We start from the raw sequence: 19,351 nt of genomic DNA, 5'->3' as shown, positions 1-19,351 counted from the left end.
CTGAACTGCATGTTGTTGCTGCATAAGTGTCTTTTAGGTTAAGACAGTGGTGATGCGACCGGAGCTAGCTTCATCAAGTGGCGTCCAGTAACCTCCTCGAGTCTGACATCTTTAACCTGCAACCCGTGGGCACGAACCATGACAAAAGAGAGACTGCTAGCCAGAAAGACTGCTGAGAGACTGCTAACCAGATGCAAACCCACAATCCTGAACCAAATGAACTTGATGGACTTTTTGCATAAAGATGAATCATAGACTAGTGATATGTATATATATATTTGAAAATGAAAAGGTAGTGGTGATCTGAGTATGACATGAATGGTATGGAATAAGGGGTGGAATGTCCTGGTTTGGCTCAAACCAGGCCAAATAGTCTTAGAGAACCCAAGGTCACTGCTTACGAGTAAAGAGCCGAAGGGGGTTGTACCTGCAGGGAGTAGTGGACGGGGCAGGTGACCCAGGATTGACCAGCAAGGTATTCCATCCCATACATGTCATTCTCACTTTCCTGTTTATCACTAACCCACTGCCTCCTGGAGGTGGGGCCCAGGAGGGAGGGGCCCTCCTGTCTCCCACTGATTGGTACCAGCTTTGCCAAATCTCCAGTTAAAAGCCTGCAGGTGTGATGGCAGTGGAGCTACTGCATTTTGCTCTCTGTCTGTGCTGGGGGGAGGTACTGCCTTTTCCCCCTCTGCCTGTACTGGGGGGAGCAACTCTGCCTGAGGAGGATTTCCAAGCTCTTGATCTTGGTTTTGTACATATTTGTATATATTTGGTTATTTCTATTATTATTGTTATTATACTCTTTTTCATTATTATAGTTTATTAAAACTGTTTTAACTTTCCAACCCATAAGTCTCTCTCCCTTTTCCCTTTCCCTTGGGGGGGGGAAGAGGGTTAACAGAGAGCATCTGGCACCTGGTTAATAGCCAGCCCAGCTTTAAACCGTGACACTAGTCCTTGTACTGGTAGAGACAGAAGTCAGACCATACTGTTGGTCCTGTCCATGCCAGTCATGATTTTGTAGATGTCTATTATGTCCCCCCTAATTCTTCTCTTTGTTGGGCTGAAGAGTCACAGCCTACTCAGTTGTTCCTCATTGCATGCAGCCTTGTTGTCCTCTCAACTTTCTCTAATCCAGTAGATCCTTAATGAGATGAAGTATCAAATTGTCCTCAAATTTAAATTAGATTTAAATCACTTACGTTCCTTAGACACATTTGAAAATCCCATCCCCAAATCCCAGGATTGCTACCTGATTCAGTGCTCGCAACACTGAATTGTTGCACCTAGCCACACAGTAAGATGTTAATATATGGTGAGAGGGCTGGAGAAGACGCTTTTCAGTGAGAGCTTAAAGAGCAAAGACTGCTCAGCTTGTCCAAAAGAAGATGTTTGAGTGGAGTGTGGGTACCTCTCCAAAGAGAAGAGGCTGGCTGCTCATTTTACAGGGGAAAGCCTGCAAAGATCCAGTGGTTCAAACTGAGGTCAGCAAGTTCAAAACGAAGTCAGGAGTTTTGGGTAGTGGCAGTGATGAACACCTTGAACACCACACTGAGGAACATCAAGCCATCTATTTTCTGTGCCCAGAAGAAGTGTACTGACCTGTGACTGAGAAGGATCTGGCTTCTCCTGTCCCAGTCTGCACCAACCAACGCAGTGCCATGCTGGTGCCACTGGTGCAAGCTGACGTGCCCAAGCTGCTGGCACAGCTCTACCTCATGTGGGTCACACAGCCGCCCCAACCCACTGTCCAGGCTCAGGACACCTCCTCTCCCTGCCCACCGTTGGTGTTGACACATTGAAATGTATGTGCTGAACAACGAACGGTGCTGAAACTCTCTCCAGGCTCAGTGGGAGAAACCGGTCCCTTCTCTGGGTGCAGCAGCATCTATGCTCACTCTGCCACACTGATAGAGAGGGACAGTGGGCTGTGGGGCTGTGCATGGACTCCCATTCTTCTCCAGACCCTGCATGCCTGCTTCTACTGGGACTGGTAATTCAGGGATGTCCCTTAAGTAATCCCCACCCTGAGACTGTAGGTGGCTTTTGGTGGTGGCTTTTGCATATTAGCCAAGGGGATAAAGCAGTTGCCTACAAACTTGAAGAGCTGTGCAGACACACAGGAGTTACTCTCAACCTGCCTCTACTGGAGACAATTTAGGGAACCTTGATTCAGGAACCTGAACAGAAGGAAAAGGCATGAGCTCCCAGTCAAAAGGGATTCAACCTGCATCCACCACATCCCAGGAGAGCATTCTAATTACTAGCTAAAATTAAATTAGATGTAAATCACTAGGTTCCTTTTCAAATTAGTTATATTTTCCTCACACCTGCTAGAGCCATCTGCTCTGCAGCCCTGGGTGCAAGTACTCCAGGGGATGCTGAAATACAAATGTGCAGGAGAGGCAATTGTGTGGCCTTGTGGTGGGATGATGGCTGGCAGAGAGAAGTCCTGAGCTGTGATTCCCTGTCCTTGTTTTTAGCCAGTGATGGGCAAATGTAAACTGCATCCTGAATTTGGGAAGCAGGGACCAGACCTAAGGTTTGCCCTGCCACAGCCCTGCTCAGCGCTTCACGGGAGCTCATGGCTGTGGTTCTGGATGCAAGGGACTTTTGCTCTGTGCTTTGTTTTGACTGTAGTGCTGTTGGTGCGTGCTTAGCCTTAGTCAAACACGCATAAAAAGGCAGGGATTCAGGCAGAGTTTAGGGACTTTATTTCAGCTATGAACCACCACATAGCTCAGCCAGGTTCCAAGTGCTTATTGCTCACAGGAGCATTTCTGCATTTCTGTGTGCCTAGGAGTTCGGACATATGGAAAGTCCAAAAATACGGATGCTTCCAGAGTGAGGAGGGCTGCAATAAGGGGTTTCTGACCTGTCCCCTCAGACTTTAGCCCTAAGAGATGCATGCCTGGTCTTTGTCTTACACATTTAAACTCACAGCCAAATCTCAGGGAAGATGAGGGGGTTGCTACCGATTCAGTGAAGTCTAGATATGACTATAGTGCCATCATTAAACTTCTGCCATATCTTCCTCCTCATAACAATCTGCTCAGCTAAGTCACACATATCCCAATAAAAGCACTGACTTCCTGCACTTGTGCTGTAAGGAGGTTACTACAGTTTAAGAAGTTCACTGCATTTAAACTGTATTTAATCCGCTGTAAGAGTTTCCTTCTTACCACATGGTTACATGCTTTTTGTAACAGTCTTTTAAAAGATTAGTGTAAAAGTGCTTCAACAATGAAATTGCTTTATAATGAAAACTGCAACAGACCTTTCAATCTGTAGGACTTACCAGAAGCAGAATGTGTTTCAGCAATAAATTATTCCGTATTATACCAAGGCAATAAATAACAAAAATGGCCCAATTATGACTTGTAAAATTTTTTATAACAAGCAATTTAAAACAAACCAAATGTAGGGCTGTTAGCTCAATATTTGTTTCTGAAATCTCAGGCCAGCTTTGGAAGAAATGCATTAACAACTTCTATTAGCTGGATCTAACTTACAAAGCAGCTAAGAAGAGCCAATTTTGAAGAGAAGAGATAAAATCATTTAAACTGAAGATTGTTTAAGATCACTTGTGACAATCACAGAGGAGCATTCCATAGCTCTGAGGTATCGGGCTTGCTTTCTCATTAAAATACTCCAGATTTACTGGCCTTAATTATTTACTTAAACTCTTTGTAATTCAAAAGTGTTTGAATACTTTTCCTGGAAAGGCAATCTCCAAATATTGCTGCACTTAACAAGTTCTGTTGGAGTGATGTGTCTCTGTCTTCTTTTTAAATATTTGCACCATGGTCTTATTTATCAAGTGTACCATCTTGCCAGCACTTTATGGAGTAATTTTTGAATAAATCTTATTTAAGTATTAATTGCAATATCCAAACCATCAAAACATATCTAAAGTAACTTTTTTTTTTTCCAAAATGTGTAAGATGTTTTTGCAAAAGTCATATGAGAGCCTCCAAAATTTGAACTCAGAAGTGATCATCTCAGCTTAGAAAATTAAGTGTAGGCTTCCAGCTTGTTGTGGTATATCCTTAGATACCTCCACATGAGTAATCACCTTGTCTGCAAGCCAAAGTATGTTTGCATTAAGATCTCTGTCTGTGCTGCAGACTGTTGGGGTTATGTCAGTAAATGAGCAGAGGCTCATTTCCTGTGCTGCTGTACTTCTAGTTCTGGAGCCGCCTATGAATAACGTGATCTGTGTATCTCTGTGTTACGGGTTTTCATCAATGGCATTACTCTAAAGCTTAAATATAAATATTATCTACATTTTTTAGTATTTCAATGTATGCTTTTATATGTATATAGATATATGCATGTAAATATAATTATTATTGTTATTATTCTCCTTTAAGTTGTTCAGGTTGGATTTCCTTGCCTTGGAAAACAAGATGGGGTTGCTGCATTTGAAGTGAATGTGATCATAATGAATTCAGAAGGCAATATTATTCTCCAAACCCCTCAGAACGCCATCTTCTTTAAAACCTGTCAGCAAGGTAACGCTAAAGAGAGGACATGCCGAAATACCATTAGACCTGGTCACCTAACTTTCTGATGTTTCATTCAGGATAGTGACTATAGGAGATGGAAATAAAGTGGTCACGCATTGGTGGTGAATGTCAGGCTGTTCTGGCTCTGTCTGTGGATTTGCTGTATAGTTACTACGTTTACTAATCTTTTTCTTACTGTCTGCTACGTCACCCTTAGCAGATTGGGTTGGAGGCATTTCTTCTTCTGTTCGTAGCTGATCACATCAAGGACATTAATAGAAATGTATTGCATGAGAAGCACCTGTTAGCAAATGATTTGAGGTGCTTGGAGGAGAGCTAGTTCTGTGAAAACAAGCTGAGGCTAATGTTTCCAGAAATGGCACATAATTTGGAGAACTGAGCTTCTGGGATCTGTAGTGGGGACACTGACTTCAGTTAATACCGTTTGGTGCCTTAGTTCAACAGTTCCTTAAGTCTCAACTTGCGCATCCAAACCAAATGCAAAAATCCTAAATCAGAATATTTTTGCAAAATTTTACCTTCTCTGGAGCTCAGGTGGCAGCCTCTTGGTTTTGGATACAGGTGAGGTGGTGGAAGCTGGTCCTCAATACTTGCAGTCATCAAGCAGTAAACACACAGAGGATGCGCTGGTAGAAGAAGGGCAGCATGAGGTTATTGCAGTGGTTACTTGGAAAGGAGGGAACCTGTTTAATCAACCAATCTATGAACCATAAACACTATGTAATAAGACTTTCTCGATTAATTTGATACACTGCAAACAACTATAATTATCACTCTAAACTGGGGCTGTGGAAATCGAAAAATCAGTATCTAAGGTAAGGCAGTTTTCCCCTGTCATGTGCGATTGTATCAAGTTAACCCATGACAGGGCTGATGTACAAAGAGTGAGATTTTTATTCTTCTCCTGTTAAATCTTCGTTCCCAGTCCCACACTTTCTTCTTTGGGCTCTTTTCTCTGAGCTAATTGGCTGTAGTGTGGCTTCAAAGAGCGAGAAGCAGGAGCAGGAGCTGTTTTTCTTTGAAATCCCACTACACCTAAATAGCAAAGCTGCTTGTCTCCCTTGAAGCCTTGCTGCTGCCAATTAGCCCAGGGAAAGTGGAGGAGGGGGAGAAGAAGTGGGCAGAGAAACAGGAAGGAAAATGGGGGCTTAATGGAAGTAAAATCAATCAGATCTCCTGTACGAAGCTGTGTGTCTGATGTAAATACGACACTATACATTTACTATCTTTTTCTTTGCAGTTCTGTTCAAAGATACTGAACTTAATAAACTTTGGAAATAGTGTTACATGAGATGGACACTACAGTGTTTTGGGACAGATGCTGAGAAGGATGAGAATGTCCTTACCAGTAGTTGTTAGAGTAGGGATGAGTTTCCTTCCTTTGAAAGATGTCGTTTGTGGCAAGGAGCTCTGATTCCTCCTGCCAGGGCCCTGGTCACTGTTTCCAGTCATTCTTAGCTATCCAGAAGGGCCCCCACCAGAGGAAGTGAGGGGAGCAAGGGAGCAATTTTGTGGGAGAGGAGAGGCTTTCTTGTGGCTAAGAGGTGGCCACACAAAAAATTGTTTTCCTGTTTTTCTGTTTGAAATGGTATGTATTTAAGCATGCATTTTCTGTAATGAATAGCAGCTCTGCACTCGGGTGCAAAGAGAGAAACATTTCCAGAAAGAGTCCTAGAGTACAGTGTTGGAACACAGTAAGACCGAAAAGCCTTTACCACTGTTACTACTGCTATAAACAGCTTTACTTTCAAAGCAATGCTTTTTGCTTCATGTATCTAAGGCCTTGGACAGAAGAGCATTTTAAAATTACACCTTTCCTCCTCTCTCTTTCCTGTTTGTTTGACAGTTGTACACAATATCCAGCCACCTGACCAGTACACCAGATTTTCTTTCCTTTTGTTTAGTCTCGGAGTTACCCTTCATATCTCACCAAGTAGAGAGCTATTCACAGAATCACAGAATCAATCAGGTTGGAAGAGACCTCTGGGATCATCGAGTCCAACCATTGCTCTGACACTACCATGTCAACTAGACCATGGCACTAAGTGCCATGTCCAGTCTTTTCACAAATTACATGAATTTTACACGAATGCAGCAGAATACTGCTCGTAGTTATAGCAGCAATCATTTCCTGTGGCTGTACTCAGCTATTAAATAAATTTTCAAAACCAAAAATTTATTTATGTATGAATTCAACTAACAGATATGTCACCTGACTCAAATATTAGAAGAAGGGAGAATAATTCAAATTTTTTAAGTCCAGGATTATGTTTTCCTCTGTATTAATAGGAGTTACAATTTAAAGAATCTGTGGGCTGCAAAAATGTCTCAGGCAACCTGACCCTCCTGAATTTATAGACATCCTGCTACTCCTTGCCACTTTAAACAAGTGCACCTTAAAGGCTATAACTGCTTCAGTTTGAACTCAGGTATTACTCAGTTGGGAATCAGTGTGAATCCATGGTACATCTTCACAGCTTAGGGATGGTAGGTGCCAGCACCTCCTGATGAGGCAGTGGAGACGAGGTAAGGATGCTGTTGGCAGGTGTTGTCAGTCAGGTATGTTTACAGCGCTGTTACACTAAAGGAGAAAAAAAAGACGTGATGCCAACATTACAGCCAGTTGCTGTCTAATAGATGGCCTTCGAGTTTGGGTTGAGACATATTGGTCTACCTCAGAGTTTTTGAACCTTGTCTAGAGTGTCATCCAGCATAACATCAAGATGAGAAGGTGATGCTTACTCTCCTATTGCTGCCCTATGGCCATGGAATCACTGATCACAAGTGATGTTCACTTTTTCTAATGGGAGTAGGCAGCCTCTCCTGCCTGCCGCCTTCTCTGTGAGAGATCTAGGAAGGTGTTTTTGAGCAATTGTTTTTCTACCCAACAGTCATGTTTTCATGGGGCTCCATAGGGATCAATCTGTTTTGTCTCTTATTTGATGGACTCTGGTGTTTTGAGGATGGTGTTGGTACCCAGAGGTATTTCTCATTCTTGCATAATGCAGCCAGTGTTGCTAAATGCTTTAACCAGTACTTGATCGATAGTTGAGATGTGAATGAGTTGGATGATGATATAGGACTACTGCATAGGAGTGCTTTCATCTTCCTTTCTGACCTTTCATCTAGCCTTGAAGCTGATGCTTTCATTTGAATACAGATTTCATCACTTTGTCACCTCAGTAGTAACAGATGTAGTAATTAGTGCAATGCAAGTTGCAGTGCAGTCTAATTAAGGCTGCAGAAATTGAAACTGGTCCTGTGTACTAAGGGCAGGTCTAACCAGCGATGCAAGTCCTGCATTGGCTGCCTGCTCGTTTCCACATGGAGGAGAAAGTGCTAGGTTGGGCAGAGCATCCACATTGCTCATGCACTTACAGAACAGCAGAGCAATGGAAACGCACTGTCTGTCAACAAGCACATCGTGCATTTGTCTGAACGTGTGATGAAACCTCTATTTGAGGACTAACAAAAAAGAAACTAATTTATCTTGAGGAGGTCTTAGCTGAACTTCCATTTTTGCCAGCATTTGCCTGTCTGTCAGCAAATATTTTTACTGTTGTGTCAAAGGAATATATTGATCCTACCGAGAGCTGGCTGACAGCTGAAGTATATAATATCCAATTAAGATTGTCATTATATTTTATGAAGCGGAGTGTCCAGGAGGATGCAGAAATGGAGGGTTTTGCAACGAAAGACATGTCTGTGAATGTCCAGATGGATTTTACGGGCCTCACTGTGAGAAAGGTAATTTAAAAAAAATCTTCTCAATTATATTCTTTACCATAATCTCAGCAAAACTGTAGCTACTGCACTGTAGCCTCTCCTAAAAATAAGAATGGCCTATTCTGAAGATTTCATACATTTTGAGTCCACACTATCATCTTCCATGGTCTAATGGAAACATTAGTTGCTTACATGAAAGATGTTTTCTCTCTAAGAGGTTGCTCTTAACAAAAACGAATGCAATAGTTAAGTGATCCTTAATCACAGGGAAGCCATCAGGCAAAAAGATTAAATAAAATTCTTCTACTAATGAGGACTAGCTGGAAAACAAAGCACAGGACTTCAGTTGTTCTGTGTTTGTTTATTTGTAGATAATATCTAATTTGGAGATAAGATCTAATTTGGAGGCAAGCTGACAACGAAGATGGGAAGATGAAGGAAGGAGTCTCCTTTTCATTTCCATTAGTGACTAATAGCCCCAAATGACATTTCCAGGAGTGAGGGACCAAGAAATTGAGTGACTTGAGGAGGAAACTCGCTCTTCTTCCTATCTCATCCAGACCCTCCCCAGGGTGACTTGAGATGGAGCAAACCAACCCCATGAGCATCCTATTCCAATGCCATCCTTCACCGAGCCCCAACACACTCTGGCTACATCCAAAATATTAAGTACAAAAGATTAGGGACTGTTCTCTGGCCTGGAGGCCAACTGGCACAGTGCAGTTTGCATTCATATGTTTAATGAATGAACTCTCTTACCCTCCAAAAAAATGCTCTCCAAACTCCCTGCTGGGAGGAGGTCATGGCTGCTGCTCGCCCCAGGGCCATGCCCAGGAGGGTTTGCTGCTCAGCCAGGGACAAAGCCATGCCAGAAACAGCACCAACAATTGCACAAGATGGATGATCCTATGCTCCGACTTGGCCTCGTGCCCGGGTGCTGTTTAACTCACTAGTACAGACCCAGCCTCGCTGCATGTACCAGTTGTGGGCAACCACAAAAAGAAACATTGCTTCCTGACATGCCTCCCTGAAAGAGCCTTGTGGGGTGGCCACAAGTGCAGAGAGGTCTTGGGAGAGCACAGGGGCTCTGGAGAAATTTCAGGGGGAACATGCAGGACAGTTTGGCCACCAAACCAGGCCATGCAGCAGGCTTCCCTAGCCTAAATTAGGTATCCATGCTTATGCTTAGGTATGGAGAGGGAGAAGGAAGGGTTCGTTGTAATGCCTGCCTGGGAATGCCACTGAATTATTGACACCTCTGAGCGCAGCCCCTCAAGAGACAGTCCTGTCTACAGAGCAGAGGCATCAGCTGCAGCACCGAAGTCCTGTTGTAGAGAGGACTGGTCTGAAGGGACTTCAAATATCCAGAGGGTGTAGGTGGGCACTTTTCTGTCCCCACTTTGGAATTAAACTGTACAAGAGGCAATTTCTGCTTACATATGGAACCAGGTTTGAACTTAATTTAGTCTTCACTTTTTTAGTAACACTATGTACAAATTGCCAGATACGAACCAGAGATGTAACTGATTTAACCCACTTGCAAAGATGCTTTGCAAAGGTGACTTGTTACATTCAGCAGAAGGAAGAGTAGCTTAAGGAGACAATGTGCTGTGTACTCAAATAGCCAGTTGCTGTCACACTAGTGATGTTTTTTCTGTTCTTCCTGCTCCTCAGCGCTGTGTGCTCCTCGCTGCATGAATGGTGGGCTCTGCATTACACCCGGCCTCTGCATTTGCCCCCTGGGCTTCTACGGCATCAACTGCAACAAAGGTAACTGCCGGCTAAAACCCCCTGGGCTCCGTATCCAGCAGCTTCTCTTTGTTCCCCTGTGTTAGTTTCACTCTAGAAGTGGATTTTGGGAAGTCAGGCAAGTGACAAAGTAAGTTTTAAAAGATGTCGTTTCGTGATTCTTCAAATAGATGCTTTAGCACAACCTGGGAGCTGCTGGAAGTGCTTTCACAGCTGGACATGCAGGCATCCATATACACCAGCTCAGTGAAAGGTAATTTAGATAATCTCTTTAGCTGATCCGTTGAAAGCTGTGGGACCTACCACAAAATTCACTTATATTTCCAGCGTAGGAAAAAAAAAGATCACTATTTGAACTCTAGTTTCCTGGAGTAAAATTAGTTTTACGAATTAGTTAGTACATTAATATGCTGCATCTGGACACATGAAAAAAATAAGTGGTCTGTTCATTTTTGTTGCTGCGTTGTGGCTCAGGAAGGATAAAAAGGAACAATCAGTTGTTCAGAACAGTAATTTGGAACAGTCCAAGCTACCACATAGGAAAAACCAAGTAGTTTCCTGCAGAAATATAACAGACCTGCTCATGGCAGAGAAGATTACAGAACATCACGCTGCATTTATTGTTGCAGAACTATATGAAGTAATGACTAAATGCAAAAGGTCCTTGCGGACTTTCCAGCAAAATAATGGGAACCTTCCTAGGCCTTTAGGTATGCTTGCACAAACTGTTGCGGCCAAAGTCCTTCTGACTTGTATCTAGTCCTTGATGAGACCTTTACTGTATTTTAAAAATGTTTCCAAAGTGCACTGTAATGAAATGCTCCCAATGTCTTGAACTGTAAGATTAATATGAATCCCAGCTGTTTGGTGAAGAGTCATGTCTAATACAATGTGAGTAACTTGGCAGGTGAGAGACACAGCATTTACATCTATGTCACCACATAGCAAAAACTTATAAAGGTTTCTTTCTAGTTAAACCTCAAATCTTCCAAGGCATTAATTAAGAACTATAGTGAAGTATCCTCTTGTAGAAGTAACTTCCAGTCCTGGGTTGTGCTCCTTTTATCAGACACTGCAGTTTCAATAGCAGTAGTGACTTCATCCCTCAACAAACTTTACATGTGAGAATTGATAAAGATGTAACTCAGTTTATCCTTGGGGATCTCATTGCTGTGTTGTTCACTTGTCTCTTTCTATATTGACTTGTGTGTGTGCCCATGTAAAGTAGTATGTAGGAAAAACCGCATTTCAGTCTTCCTTTGTAAACCAGATGAAAAGATGGCAATGCAACTTTTTAAAACCTGCTTAATGTTTATTTATGATGAGCAGCAGAAAACATTAAGGCCAAGTCAGACTGAGTTCATATTAGTGACTTAGTTCATTCCTGTTTTATTTGTTTCAGCAAACTGTACAACAACCTGTTTCAATGGAGGAACGTGTTTCTATCTGGGAAAGTGCATTTGTCCTTCAGGCTATGAAGGAGACCAATGTGAAATTAGTAAGTAGCATCTCGGTGTGCTTGCTTTCACTTACATCAGCTTCTTCTAGTGTCAGTGTCTGAATGATGATGTGCAGCCTGCCTCTGCTGGGCTCACAGTGAGAGTCTCACATGGCAGGTTGGTGCCCTCAAAGCCAAGTGCCTCCAAATGAGTTCCTTACTGATAAGTTTGACTCATTGCTAGACCGTCTCTTCCCCTGCCTTGTTTTGGCTTTACTACTAACAGGGCTTAGTAACAGCCCTCAAGCCGTAAGTATGCAAGCAATGCTCTGTGGCAGACAGATGTGCTGCTGTGCCAAGCCTGTGTGGAGCAGCTCATTTCAAAAGTTACAGCAATTCGCATTTGGGCACAGCAGATTACGTTTGAGCCTGCACCTCTGAAAGGGCTACCATAAGCTGGGAATGGAAGGGTTTGGGGTAAAGGGAGGACTGAACTGTAAGAGATGAGAACTTTCACTTAATGTATTAAGTTACATTCACATGGCAACTTGAAAATCTGTGTCACAAACATCAAAAGACTTGCTATTTTCAGAAGTTTAGCATCAAAGCAATTCAAAATATTTTAGCTCATGGTTGATCTAAGTGTGCTGTGTAAAGCTGGGGATGGAGATATGACCAGGCTGGAACAGACCTGGGAGGTCAGCTGTCAAGTATTTGATCTCAGTAAAAGAAGAGTTTTCTCACAGCTCTGTTAAATTGGATTAATTCTATAGTTCCCCACACTTGAATAGAGTGTGAGCATTTCAGTTTTGAGAACATATGCCCAGGTCATTCTTTCTGGGCTTAAAGCCTCTAACAGGACACTGTGCGAGGAGATTCCCCTGCTGTAAATAATCTCACTGACATTTCCTAGTGCCTTCACAGGAGCATGGAGAGCAGCATTTAGCCTGGGATATGTAAGAACTGATTTCTTGATATGTATCAGTAGGGACAGGCTCTTCTCACAGTTATGAAATTTGTATCATCAAATAATTTGGAAACACATGGCAATAAACTCTAATGCCAATACAGGACAATAAATTAATTACTGTGCAAAGAAAGAACGCAAATACTGTAGATCTACATTCTGCACAGTATTTACATATAGATAAACAGCAGATGCATGTACATGTTTCACCAAGTTCAAATTTGACACTGACAGAACCTTGTTTCTTTCTTCAATCCCCAATAAGTCAACTTTGTTGGTACTTCTCAAATAATAAATAAGGCTTGGTTCAAAGTTTGAGAAGCATGTATTTTATGTCAGTGGTGTTTTCTTGAGGACAATTCTTAAGATTGATATTACAGCACGTATAATTAAGGGTGCTTCACTTAACTGGTCTGTCCCAGGGGCTCTTGAGCTCATGTTTTACTGCTATTTGGGATAGGTACAACTGACTTTGGCTTCTTGCAAAGGCTTACCTGTGCAACTCAAATTAAGTGAATTAAAATACAGGCAGTAAACTAGCTTCTGTATAAAAGAAAGAAAAAAAATTTCAGGATCAGAGTATGCTAAGAGCTAAACTGGGATCATGTTGATGAGAGCAAGGCAAGCTATGTACTTGCCTTAGCTTTTGTAAAGCTGGGACGGCAGTTGTTAGGCCGTGATTGATGGCTGCTACTACCTCTGGGCACTGCACCAGTGCCAGCACAGCAGTGGAAGACTGCAAGAAATGCTAGACGAGGCTTAGAAACATCAGAGGAGACACACAACTCATTCTCTTTTCTTAGATCCATGGCCAGCTACATTCAGTCATGGGGGTCTTGAAATAACAAGGGGAGAAAACCTTTCAACAGGCGGAAAGCCATCTTCTGAAAACTGCAAGTTGTTTTGTTTTTTTTTTGTAATGCTGTTTAAAGATTTTGAGTGCTTGTCTAATAGTTGAATCGCTCTCTAAGACTCCTGGGAAATGTACTGGACCCAGTCTACAATACTAACAAGCATTCACAGTCTTCCAGATTTTTTTGTAGCTATAGTTATGCATTGTCTTTAATTAGTGTTTCAGTTTGAGTCCAGAGAGTTTTATTTTGTTTTGGATTCTTCCCCCATTTGTCACCACCTCTTTTGTTGCTTTTTCCATTTCTCAGTCAATAACAGAAAGAGTTATTACTCTTTCCTTCATTCTGTGAAAATACCTTAGTCCAAAGTTAGTTGATCTGTGCTGAGCCACATGCTTGCCTAATGCAACTCTATGGAAGTTGGTTTGACCAATATTCTCCAGATTTCCTTCAAGAACTAGGAAAATTCCTGGATTTCCTTAACATTGCTCCTTTGGGTCATTAATTACTTGGGATCCAAATGCTTGCAAATTAGAATACCTAAAGGTTCCCTCTGCAGAGGCTCCTGTGGGGAAATTGTGCTTTTGTAGAAACTCTCCTTAGCATGGTTTGTTCCGTTGGCTGGTTATGAAGCTTGTTTCAGGGCTATTAAAATAATTATGCACATTAGGAACGAATGTTTCTTTTATATTGACAATACACACATGCATTGCAGAAGTCTACTGGGTCTGAGAGCTAAGCAGGCGCTACCTGGGGTATTGAACTCCCAAGGGGGCTGTCAGTGGTCATGAGATGAGTGCATTTGGTGAGGTTTTCAGCACAGCAAGCCAGTGTTGATGCTTAAATTATCATGTGCAGGTCTCAGTTAACATCCATTTTTTTAAAAAAAAGGAAAGGAAGCAGTTTGCTGTCCCAGGTTCCAGTTTTTGTTTGCTCACAGACTCAGGTAAATATTAGTGCTAAATCTAGGAGGGTTTTTTTTTTGTCTTTTCTGAAGAATCTAGAAAATGTTGTGGGAATAGAAAAGAAGGAAAAAGGTTCTGGATGACAGTGAGGAAAGCTGCACTGGTACATATGGCCACAGAGGAGGCAAGAGGCTGAGGGTGTGATTCCTGATGGCCGGAGAGTGCCCAGGGATGTGTCAGTGAGCCTCACCCGGCCTGGGGGTGACCTAGCTCATGGGCATTGTGCTTGCCCTTCCTAGAGGTGAGTAAAGATTTAATTAGTTCAATAATGCAGACAAATTCTAACAAGTGATTGACAGTCTGGTGATGGGAGACTTGACATTAAGTTTGAAGAAGGTCCTTGGTGTGAGTCAGGCCCAGCAGGAACTTGAGTATGTATCTCCTCTGTCAGCATGGACCTCCTCCCTCCCAGGCAAGTCAGGGACAAACCAACCTTCCTACAACGGTGCCGTCAGACCCAGCCTTGTCCTCTGGCAAAGTGTGAATGTGAGGCAAAGTAATTGATGGACCAAAAGCCTTGAAAAATGTCTGCCCATTCTAATTACTGTTGTGTTCTGTTCTTTGCAAACTGGAAAGAAGGGCATGGTTTTTTAATGTGTCTTTAGTTTCTGAGCTGTGGTGTGGGACAGCCCTCATTGCACCATCCACAGCACCGTGGTGCTCCACAGCCACGAGCTGGCAGGCCCAGCCACTCTATTTATTGTCTGCAAATACAGCCCTACCTGTCAGCTCCCGAGCTTCCTAGTGCTTAAAATCTCTCTCGGATGCTACCAGATTTTCTTCTGCTTGTGCCCCTGGGTATGGATCCCACTCTTTTTGCAAACATGAAGTCTGGACAGTGCTGCCTCCCCCGCGAAGGGTGAGGAGAGCAGGAGGCAATACTGACCGATGGCATGGGGGCTCTGCGGAGTCTGAGTGGCACAAATCCGGGCAAAAGCTGCGTGGACACACAGGCTCTGGCCATGACAAATTATTGTCATATTTTCAAAGCAGAAGAATGCGTATACATTGGAAGCACAGTCTTGCAGCAGAATCTTCCTGACAGTGCATGCATCCATAGTGCATGCTCTTACACCAGCATCCAATGAGGTTTTTTGGGCACAAGACAGGCTTCTCAGGCACTTGTCTCCAGTAGGTGCAGGGGACTAAGACCATTGTTTTCATGTTTTCGATTTCTAGGTAAATGCCATCAGCCCTGTCGAAATGGAGGCAAATGTACTGGTAAGAATAAATGCAAGTGCTCCAAAGGCTACCAGGGAGACCTGTGTTCAAAGCGTAAGTACCAAAGCCACTCCGTCAGTCCTTGTTGCAGGAGCATCAAGCTGGCTGTACAGTATCTTTTTACATAATGTCAGCACTAATTGTTTGTTGTCAAAGTATTTCAGGTTAATTTACTTCCTGAACATACAGCACACACCAGACTTAAGGGAATTGTGAAACCAGAAATGTTTTTTTACAAAAGCCTCCTCACAATCTCTTCTGTATTCTGAGTTTCAATGAAACAGCAATGTGTCAGCCCAGTAATAGCAGTTTAATAATAGAGAAATGCTTAATAAAACGTCAATACATTGCAACATTAAAATCCAATGGGAGCACTTCGTGTGATGGATGCTGGGGGCTACCCTGCTCTCCCGCTGGTTCTGGTGTATGCTCAGCTCTGCTGTTCCACCTGCTTCTCTCTGCCAGACACTGAGCCAGACCTTGCAGGGGAATTGGGGGGTGAAACGTTTTGGGGCTCTGCACACCCTCAGTGCAAATTCACAGATTTACTGTGAGAGCCCCAGCCCATGCCAGGACCAACCCATCATGAGGAACTGCAGGGAAAGCAAATATGCAGCTCTGTCTCTGGATGAAATGTCAAGAGGTCAGGCGTATGTGATTGCCTTCTTACAGCTGTCTGCGAACCCGGCTGTGGCCTGTACGGCACCTGCGCTGAGCCCAACAAATGCCAGTGCAAAGAAGGCTGGCACGGGAGACACTGCAATAAAAGTAAGTGAGAAAAAAACCTCAAGAGTCCATATTGGGGGTCTTACACATCCGATGCCATACAGAAATGACTGCTTCAAGAGCCTTTCCAGTATCACTGATGATACCACACTCCGTTTTTTCTAATCTTTAATCCAAACAATAAACCAAAGATTTTCAATACTCCATAATTTTAACTACTGAAGAAAAACCTCAGAATCATATAAAAGTGTTTCGCCAAGATCACCCTTGTATTAGAAATTCCAGAATCTAGTATCAACCAGATTTCTAGGTGACCTCATGTGTCGTCCACCCATGGTATGGAAGGGATCTAAAGTCCTTCAGTACTCCTCAGTAATGCCAGCTGTCTTTAAAATGTGGGGTAGGCATTTTTATAAATTGGGTAGGCATTTTATAAATTTATTTTTATAAAATAAAAGTCTATCAGTTTTTTTAAAGATGATTAAAACTTAGAAAAAACAAAATGTCCTTTACAAACTTTGGGGAAAACTTGAAGAGTTATGCAAGATCTATGCTTACCGACTTCCGAGTTTTCTCCTTCTCTTCCCCACCCATCCTCCACAGACCAGAAAAGATATTCTCCCAAAGCAAAGTTAACGTCCTTAAAATGAATTTCTGTTGTGCTTATTGACCCATTTGACACCCAGTGACGTAACTGATCATTTCACTGAGTGTAGAATAGCACTATAAAATTATTTAAAAGGCAATTGGATATATCCGGTAAGAACTTCAGGTTTATTTTTATATCTCATGTGCAATACTGCTGTAACAGCAGATCTTCAAGAGACATTGTGTACATTCTCCCATGAAGTATTAATGTTTAACTTAAACACTGCTACCTAATGATTCACATGTAATGTTTTAAGTGTCAATAATAAAAAAAAGTTGAAAAAATTTGCAGCTATAAAACCTACCGATTAGCCATAAGAAATATGAAACTTACATTGCAGCATCAACTGAATGATCATTTTTATTAAATGCTGTTGATGTCTGTGATTTGTATCACATTAAAATGTCTTAGAATAAATATAGTTGTTTCATTTAAAAATTAGTATTATCTAACTAAAATGGATTATGTGTGAAAATTAGGTTTGGGGAGTCCACTTCTCTGCTGTTAGCTAGTGGACCTGTATTTAAGTATTTATGTCATTCCCTGAAGGAGAAATACCATTAATATAAGTTATGGTTAGAAAAAATTGAAGTCAATATGAACTTCAATTCATAAGTTCAATATGAACTTTTTCTTCTTGTAATACTCTTCTTATAAAGAACTGAGATAGCAAGTGAAAAAAATATGTACTATGGATGAACATCCCCAAAGAAGTAACTACCTGTACAACAAAACCAGAACTCATAACTGCCACGTTATGAGGAGTCAATAGCCACACTTCATTGTCAGCTCTGAGGTTTTCCATCCTTAATTGCTTGAAGTTTGGGTACAGTCCTGCTGTGTTTAACACTGCAGAAGTCTCTTTGTATTCAGAAAAGAAACTGATAATAGGCCATTTGGGTAAAATTCACCCCCATTTTAAGTGCCCACGTAGGGCTTAAATTGCACATACAAGTCTGCATGCAATGCAATTCACTCTTTTCAACTAAAACCAAACATCTCCTGATCTGGAGAGGAGATTTATAGTTCATTTAAGAGACTTGCTTCATACCCCATCAAATGAATTGCTCCTCTGTAAAGCTGTTTTCTTAAGAAGAAGTGGTTAAAAAAAATGAACATAGGACTCAGGTTTCCAGAGTCATTTCCATGAGCTTTAAGTAATGAGATGGGTAAATGAAACTATAAATAATTACAACATAATACTTTGAATTCCATTTTTATTGTTCGTTTTCATTTTCCACAACAAAGCAGCTCTGCTAAGCCGGTTTCAGACTGCTTTTTTTTTTTCCCCTGAGGTGTTTATTGTCGCTGGTGTTCTTTGTCTTTGCATTCAGCCATAAACCAAAGCCAAGCTCAGGTAGCTGGCGCAGATTCTCCCTAGGGGAAGACTTACGCCCCTCTTTAGAGCCATTTGCTGATAGATCAGCATGACTCGCCCACCAGTATGGGCTGTGCACTTGTGAACCCGGGGCTGAGTGACAGCTTGGGTGCACTGATGGTCCCCTGGGCTCCCTGGAGAGGCAAGAGCATCTATCTTCGATTAAACCCATCTGGCAGCACCTCGTCCATCCCAGGGGGCACAGAGAGGGGCGAGCGCTTGCATAAGGAGTAGCAAAATCCTTTGTTCAAATGGGGTGGACGCTTTCTACTTGAAATATTAGCAGTGGATCGCAAGCCCACTTCTGTGGTTTCTTTTCTCTTGAACTGCATAATTTTCCAGGGTACAGAGCCAGTGGTCTAAGTGCCCTGAGGCCAGCAGGCAGCAAGCACAGGCAGCACACGCCTTCGCCGAAAAAGGCCGAGGAGAACCATGTTCCACCCGAATCCAATTATATCTGGTGAACTCCAACATCTGAAATGGTTCGTGTTACACGAAGTTCATAGCCTTCATTAACCTCTCATGGATTGAATGTTAAAACGCTGTTCATTACAGTTAAGATTACTGGCTGGAATTTTATTAGCTTCATTATAAACCACTGAGCTGATATTTACTATTTCTTTTAAGTTTTATAAATACTTCTATAGCATGATTATATAGTCTGCTTCTTTCAGTGCTTTGGATGGTGTTTTGTACTATACTTCAGTTATGTTTAAACTTCTTTTTTTGATTATATAGCTGCAAATATTTTCCAAAAATTAAGTAACAATGTTCAAGCAGAAAACCTCGTAGATGCTAACCTGAATCATTTCAATGACTATGGATTTAATTTGCGTAAGACAAACGAAAGGTGCCTTTTACATTTTTGCTATTGTGTATTTCAACTTTTCCCTAAGAAAAAAAAATAAATAAGTTACCTAATTTAAAGACTGAATAACTCAATTCAATGTTATTTTTGGCCTTACAGTTTTGCACAGTACTGTCTATTAAAAATACACTGCGGTGGTGCCATTTAAGCAACATAATATGTTATAAACAAAGTAGAACTATAACGTATGAACTTTCTGCATCGGCTTGAAGCAATATAATGTATTGCAAACAAAACAGCTCTTATATAATAAACTTTTTATACTGACGGTTATGTATAAA

The 19,351-nt window shown here is 41.9% G+C and overlaps 1 protein-coding gene across 1 annotated transcript in view; it reads left to right on the top strand.

Moving 5' to 3' along the window:
* Window positions 1-18,666, top strand: part of WIF1 (WNT inhibitory factor 1) — a 50,093-nt gene extending 31,427 nt beyond the window's left edge. The window contains exons 4-10 of the mRNA XM_068402203.1: window positions 4,377-4,517; window positions 8,184-8,279; window positions 9,933-10,028; window positions 11,410-11,505; window positions 15,408-15,503; window positions 16,122-16,217; window positions 18,545-18,666. Coding sequence (XP_068258304.1) covers window positions 4,377-4,517; window positions 8,184-8,279; window positions 9,933-10,028; window positions 11,410-11,505; window positions 15,408-15,503; window positions 16,122-16,217; window positions 18,545-18,666 — 743 coding nt within the window. The remainder of the gene's footprint in view (window positions 1-4,376; window positions 4,518-8,183; window positions 8,280-9,932; window positions 10,029-11,409; window positions 11,506-15,407; window positions 15,504-16,121; window positions 16,218-18,544) is intronic.
* The last annotated feature ends 685 nt before the right edge of the window (window positions 18,667-19,351 follow it).

This window comes from Nyctibius grandis, chromosome 5 (genome assembly GCF_013368605.1).
Source record: "Nyctibius grandis isolate bNycGra1 chromosome 5, bNycGra1.pri, whole genome shotgun sequence".
Taxonomy (NCBI): domain Eukaryota; kingdom Metazoa; phylum Chordata; class Aves; order Nyctibiiformes; family Nyctibiidae; genus Nyctibius; species Nyctibius grandis.
The sequence above is the reverse complement of the archived record's forward strand: the minus strand, read 5'-3'. Positions and strand labels throughout refer to the sequence as shown.